At 37.0% G+C, this 6616-nt stretch overlaps 1 protein-coding gene across 1 annotated transcript in view; it reads left to right on the forward strand.

Moving 5' to 3' along the window:
* LOC107681319 (Krueppel-like factor 12) overlaps positions 1-4888 on the forward strand; it is a 20435-nt gene extending 15547 nt beyond the window's left edge. The window contains exons 4-5 of the mRNA XM_016477600.1: positions 2588-2745; positions 3480-4888. Coding sequence (XP_016333086.1) covers positions 2588-2745; positions 3480-3661 — 340 coding nt within the window. The 3' untranslated portion in view covers positions 3662-4888. The remainder of the gene's footprint in view (positions 1-2587; positions 2746-3479) is intronic.
* The last annotated feature ends 1728 nt before the right edge of the window (positions 4889-6616 follow it).

The following is a 6616-nucleotide window of genomic DNA, read 5'->3' on the forward strand; positions in this document are numbered from 1 at the left end:
CATTTTTTTAGTACCGACTTGGTACCGAAGTACCGGGTCTTTTGACAAGACTAGATATGAGCTAACCGATCTTTAGATTAAATCACCATTGGTAGCGTGATTTATTGTAATGCTTTTTTTCTCAGTTGGTCAGAACAAACGTGGCAGACTTGTTACTTACTTGTTCAGATGACAATATCCAGTGAAAATTCTTATTTGGGTCATATTCCAAGACGTAGGCTAGAATCTGTGATTGCGAAGTACAGTAAATATCCACACTGGTGCGGTGACTGACTGCCACACATTCACCTCAAAACATTAGATTCATCAGCACTGGAGCCATGCTGGCGCACAACCCAACCCAACAGCTAGAACTGTTGGCCGATCAAATTACACACACAGAGCAGCGTTATAAAGATAAATTGGTTGATGTGTATTGGACATGCATCTAGACATGATGATTTGAGATGAACCGCCCCATTACATTAAGGAGAATAACCATCTGAACCTGTCAGGTGGATCTGTATTTTCAAGTCATTTTCTGCGAGTCAGACTACTGTATCACTATTTATGTCAGTGGCGTCCCCTCTGAAATATATCAGACTGTAAACATCCTGTGAGAGTTCGCCGCTGAAGTCTTTCCACTGTAAATCCTGTCACTCCATTTGTGCTCCATCACTCCCTCTGAACTCTCCTTCTAACATCAACCCCTCTCCATTTTTACCTGCCACCAACTTGTATTCTCACAGAAACTCTCTCTGTGACTGTCTCTCACTCTCTTGTAATTTCTCTGAGAGAAAAAAAAAACAACCTGTTTGGCTCATTGCCTCTTTCTCGGCTTCTCTTTGTCTCCTCTTCTCAATTTCACTTCTCCCCTCCTGGGTCTCTTTCTCTCTCTCTCTTTCACTCTCTGCGTGTGTTTGCTCGAGGCAGTGAGAGAGAAAGTTCAGCCTCATTTCTGACACATTGGCTCATTTCCGCTAGGCCTTTGCTTGGCAGCACACCAACACCAACAGGTGACCCAGAAGCAGGGGAGAAACAGGAAGTGGGCTGCGTGTGGTGGAGACAGTCCACTGGAGGGGTTGTCTGGCTCCGCCTCCTCGGCCTTTATTGCCAGGCCCAGCCTATGCCAATCAGCAAAGCAGGGGACATAGAGTTCTTATTACCTTAGAAGGGAAGGCGAGTGAGGACAGTGTAATGTAATTAGACTTTCCTCTCTTTCTACCTATGGGAGAAATGGAATAAAATTACTCGTACGCTCTCTTGCTTTCAAACACATCATGTCCTCACACTTACGTGGCTCTCCGCTCTTCAACAGTTCAGTGAGCTCATTGGTTGATATGTACAAATCCGCTCAATGAGAGCCAGCTTTACAGCCTGAAAGCTGGCCCACCCTCTGGAATGGCAATAATTCATTTTCTCACAGCAGTCACAACAGACAGCATGTTCTGAACTGTACAGTTTTATTAATTTGATCGTATAATATTGTGTAATATTGACTGGAATAAGTATGTTAAGACATTCCCTTGAATTTTGCTAAAAGCAAACTAACAAGCAACAAATGTCACAGCTTGAGATGTCAAGAATTATGACTTGTTTTGTAAGAAAAAAAAACAACGTGTTTGCGTTATACCATCAAAATGCATCAGGTCTACAGCACCATCTAGTGATATATTATGAGTAGAACATTAGCAATACGGGCAAGCAGTCAAGTAACTTTATTTTTTTTTTCAGTTAACAATATGTAAAATATTGGTTAGTAATGAATAAATACATTTACATTTCACACATTTTGTGCACATTTTCTTTCATATATTTGAGGGATGGCAACTTGTGAAAATGTGTGTGCTGATAGTTGAATCTCTTTTTAAATGGTTAAACTTTCCTCTCTTAGTCTACTTGAAGTCAATACTGTAGTCAATAAGATTTTTTTTTAAATAAATTAATTTAGCAAGAATGCATTAAATTGATCAAAAATGACAGTAAAGACATTTATAATTTCCATTCAAATAAATGCTGTTCTTTTTAACTTTCTATTCATCAAAGAATTCTGATTAAAAAAATATATATCACCATTTTTACAAGAATATTAAGCAGCACAACTGCTTTCAACATTTATAATGATAAGAAATGTTTTGTGAGCAGCAAATCAGCATATTAGAATGATTTCTGAAGGATCTTGTGACACTGAAGACTGAAGTAATGGCTGCTGAAAATTCAGCTTTGCCATCACTGGAATAAAATAAAGTTTAAAATATATAAAAATAGAAAACCATTATTTTAAATTATAATAATAATTCACAATATTACTGTATTTTTGATCAAAAATATGCAGTCTTGGTGATTACACTAAACTCAAAACACTAAAATCTTAACCCATTTTATGAGGAAAACACGTGGTCCAGGTCTTAACTACTGCTTGGAAAGGTTGTTGTTTTATATCATGTTACCACATGATGGCAGCAGTTAGCTTATATACATGCTGCTGTCTCAGTTAATTTCGTAGGATGCTGAATAAGGTCAGTTGGCAATATTTTAATGCTCTATACATGGTGAATAACATCTCTCTCTCTCTTTCTCTCTCTCTCTCTCTCTCTCTCTCTCTCAGTTCTATGTCACCATTCAGTATTGAGAGCATTCGACGGCCACAGCCACCTGATTCTCCAGACTCCAAGAAACGACGCATCCACAGGTGTGACTTTGCAGGCTGTAATAAAGTTTATACCAAGAGCTCCCATTTAAAGGCACACAGGAGGACACACACAGGTTTGTCAGCACACAAATACAATCTGTACACCTAGTTTCAATATCAATTTATTTGAATTTGGAGTATTGTTTCTGGTTAAAGAAATAGTTCACCCAAAAATAAAATTTGTTGAAAATTTGGTCACCTTCAGCCAGGCCATCCAAGATGTAGATGAATTTGTTTCTTTATCACAACAGATTAAAAAAAAAAATAAAAAATGTTTCTCAGCAGTGGATCCTCTGCAGTGAATGGGTTCTGTCTGAATGAGATTCCATGACTCCAATCCATCAATTAATGTTTTGTGAAGCAAAAAGCTAAGTTTTTTGTAATAAACAAATCCTCATCAAATCATCGAGATGCTTTTAACTTCAAACTGTTTCTTTATATCATAGAATTGCTTTCTCCATTAAAAAGAATCGTAATTTCACAAGATGTTAATTGATGAACTGGAGTATTGTGGATTATTGTGATGTTTTTATCAGCCGTTTGATACTCTCATTCTGACGGCACCCATTCACTTCAAAGGATCCATCGGTGATCAAGTAATGTAATACTAAATTTCTCCAAATTTAGAAACAAACTCATCTACATCTTGGATGGCCTGAAGGTGCATACATTTTAAGCAAATTTTCATTTTTGGGTGAACCATTCCTTTAAACAGTCTTGATTGTTTCACATTTTACAATTTCCTTAATATTCCCAAAATGACAGTGGTGTTTATTTTTGCTTAAGTAAGGTTCATTATCTCCACTAGGTGAGAAGCCATACAAGTGCACCTGGGACGGCTGCACATGGAAGTTTGCCCGCTCAGACGAGTTGACACGACATTACCGTAAGCACACAGGGGTCAAACCATTTAAGTGCGGGGACTGCGACCGAAGCTTTTCCCGCTCAGACCATCTGGCCCTGCACCGTCGCAGACACATGCTGGTTTGAACCCACCCACTCACTCACACACACACGGGAGAGCTGGATCTCCCCCAGTAGTGTTCAGCTGGACTGGACACAGACACGGCCATCCCTACCCCTGAGAAAGAACGAGAGAGAGGATAAAAGCAAGCGAAGGAGGAGCATGATGCTTTCCCCACATTTGCAGAGCTAAACAGGGTCCATTCAGGGAGGGAGATGGCTCATCTACAAGCCTGAAACATTTGTAGTCCAGGATGTTGATTGTCTCATGTCTGTTCAAAGGATTATTTCACTCGGACAAATGGTTTGTTTTCTGATTTTTCCTTTCTGAATCATCCGTGTGGTCTGTTTTAACATGGCTGCTTGTCACTCAACATCTACAATGTGAAGAAACGCAGAGTGGCTGTACGTGTTGTTCTGAAAGATGCGAAGGGGAGTGTGACCGTGAATGGTATGCTTGCACAGTTTTTTATATTTACCTTTACCAAGAGCCAGACTATTTCAGAAGGATTAAGCAGATCTTCTAATGACGAAGACTTTGGGCCAGTGATTCCAGCGGTTTCAGAGGTCGCCATTTACAGGTTAACACACCAGCTATTGAGATTACACAACAAACAATCTATCATAATGTTCATTTTGGGTCATTATATCTTCTGTTCCTCCTAACTGAAATTGACTGAATTTGATAGACAGACAAAATGTAGGTGCAGTCTACTCTCCACATTTGTCTGAATTTCATCACATTGACTCATTAATTAGGAAAATATGTGTAAATCTGGATAATGAGGGTCTACTCAGACAGGTAACTCGAGGCAGAAGAGCAATATACTCATTCTGAGCACCACAGGGGTGAGCTGGCCTGGTACTCACCCATTTACACAGTCAAAACTTTGGGTTTCTACCAGTGTCGCTTGTTTTCTATAATTCGGATACCTCTTCTATTTATAGTGGATTTCTAGCTGCCGCATTTTGGAGGTGTAGTCTCTCACAACTTTCTAGGATATGCTGAGGAAATCTCTTGAATATCCTCTGTTTTATTTTCCTTTTGTGAGATTGCTTTGAACTATGAAGCCTGATGTCAGTTACGGTCAGTACAACAGCACTGTTCAATGGCTTTGTCCTTCACTTTGTATTTATGAAGTATCTTTGCAAACATCAGTGTATCCATTTGCTAATTATTTTGATGACACTTCATTTAATTAATGCATTTGGTAACATTGGTAACTAACTATTACCATTCAGAAGTTTGGGGTCAGTAGGAATTTTAATGTTTTTGAAAAGCCTCTTATGATCACCAAGTCTGCATTTATTTGATAAAAAAAAATAGTAAAAACAATATTATGAATTAATATTGCAATTTAAAACAACTGTTTTCTAATTTAAATAATCATGTATTATTTATATACTGTATAATATTCATATTTATATTATAATATAAAATGTAATTTATTCTTTTAATGGCAAAGCAGAATTTTCAGCAGCCATTACTTCAGTCTTCAGTGTCACATGATCCTTCAGAAATCATTCTAATATGCTGATTTGCTGCTCAAGAAACATTTCCTATTAACAGTTGTGCTTAATATTTTTGTGGGAACCCTGATACAGTTTGTTTCATGATTCTTTAATGAATAGAGTGTTATTTATTTGAAATAGAAATCGTATGTAACATTATAAATGTCTTTACTGTTGCATTTTAACAATGTTATGCATCCTTGCTGAATAAATATATTCATTATTTTCTTTAAAAAAAATCCTAATGACCACAAACTTTTGAATGTACAATTTAAAACATCTTTAAATCTAGATAAATTATAAATATACTACTGTTATATTCATGATATATTGTACTATTAATGTTTGCTCATAATACAGTAATGATAGTTAACATTTGAAATGTTTAAATGTAGGCAATTGGTGTGTATGTAGATATTAACATTAACCCAGTTAAATAAGTGCTGTTAAAATATTGTTCATGGTTAGGCCATGATACCTAATGAATTATTAATGTTAATGAATTCAACCTTATAGTGAAGTGTTACCAATGTACCAATTTTACAGTTTTTCAACCCACATATATTTTGGCATCATCCGAGCGTCACAGCAATTGAACAATCCCCAAAGTCACCAGTAGAGGGCAGCCAGTGAGCTGAATTACAATGGGATCCCTGATATGCTCTCTCTCTCTCTCTCTCGCTCTCTCTCTCTCTCTCTCTCTTTACATTTTCTTTATGCATTCTAATGTTGGAAAGTGATTCAAATATTTACTGAGCCATATCTGTTGATATTAGAATCTGTTCTAATGTTTAGTTAAGAAATGTCTAATTTCTAACTATCATATCCTTCGTTCGTTTGTTCGTTCATTCTGTTGTTCTAGCATTCTAAGAGGGATTTCTTAAGAAACATATATATATATAGACACACTAAGATACTCAAAGAAGCAATATGCTGCACTTGTGTGAATACAACTAATTCTTTTTCATACTGTACCCTGATCAATTCACTGTATGTTCCATGCTGTGCCGTTCACGTTAATGTATAGGTTTTCACTGAGATGTCTAAGTTCTGTTTTTTTTTAAAGGAGAGCTGTCAAAGTTTTCTGTCCCTGTTATCCATATATGCACTTTCAAGTGACCACAGAAAGTCTTGTGACCGCTTTTCAGATGATTAGATATTACTAGAATTTACATTCATTTTACAGTCTGCCTGTGCATGCAGGGTGATCAAACATGCTGACTAACTCTACAATCAATCACTGTTGCTGGGGCATGTAGGGACGTTTCGTCACCAACAAAAGGAAACTGAAGTCAAATGCTGTGAAAGGAAACGTGTCAACAGAAACATTCTTTACTTAGTAACCGTTTGTCCATTAGAGATGACAAATCCATTATTTTTTTGTTTGTTTGTTTATTCTGAAGTATTATGATCCACCATGTTTTATGTTCCTCACTATGTATTTGTGTACACCCGTGTGTATTCTGTTGC

This window comes from Sinocyclocheilus anshuiensis, unplaced genomic scaffold, assembly GCF_001515605.1.
Source record: "Sinocyclocheilus anshuiensis isolate Anshui unplaced genomic scaffold, SAMN03320099.WGS_v1.1 scaffold1620, whole genome shotgun sequence".
NCBI classification, from domain to species: domain Eukaryota; kingdom Metazoa; phylum Chordata; class Actinopteri; order Cypriniformes; family Cyprinidae; genus Sinocyclocheilus; species Sinocyclocheilus anshuiensis.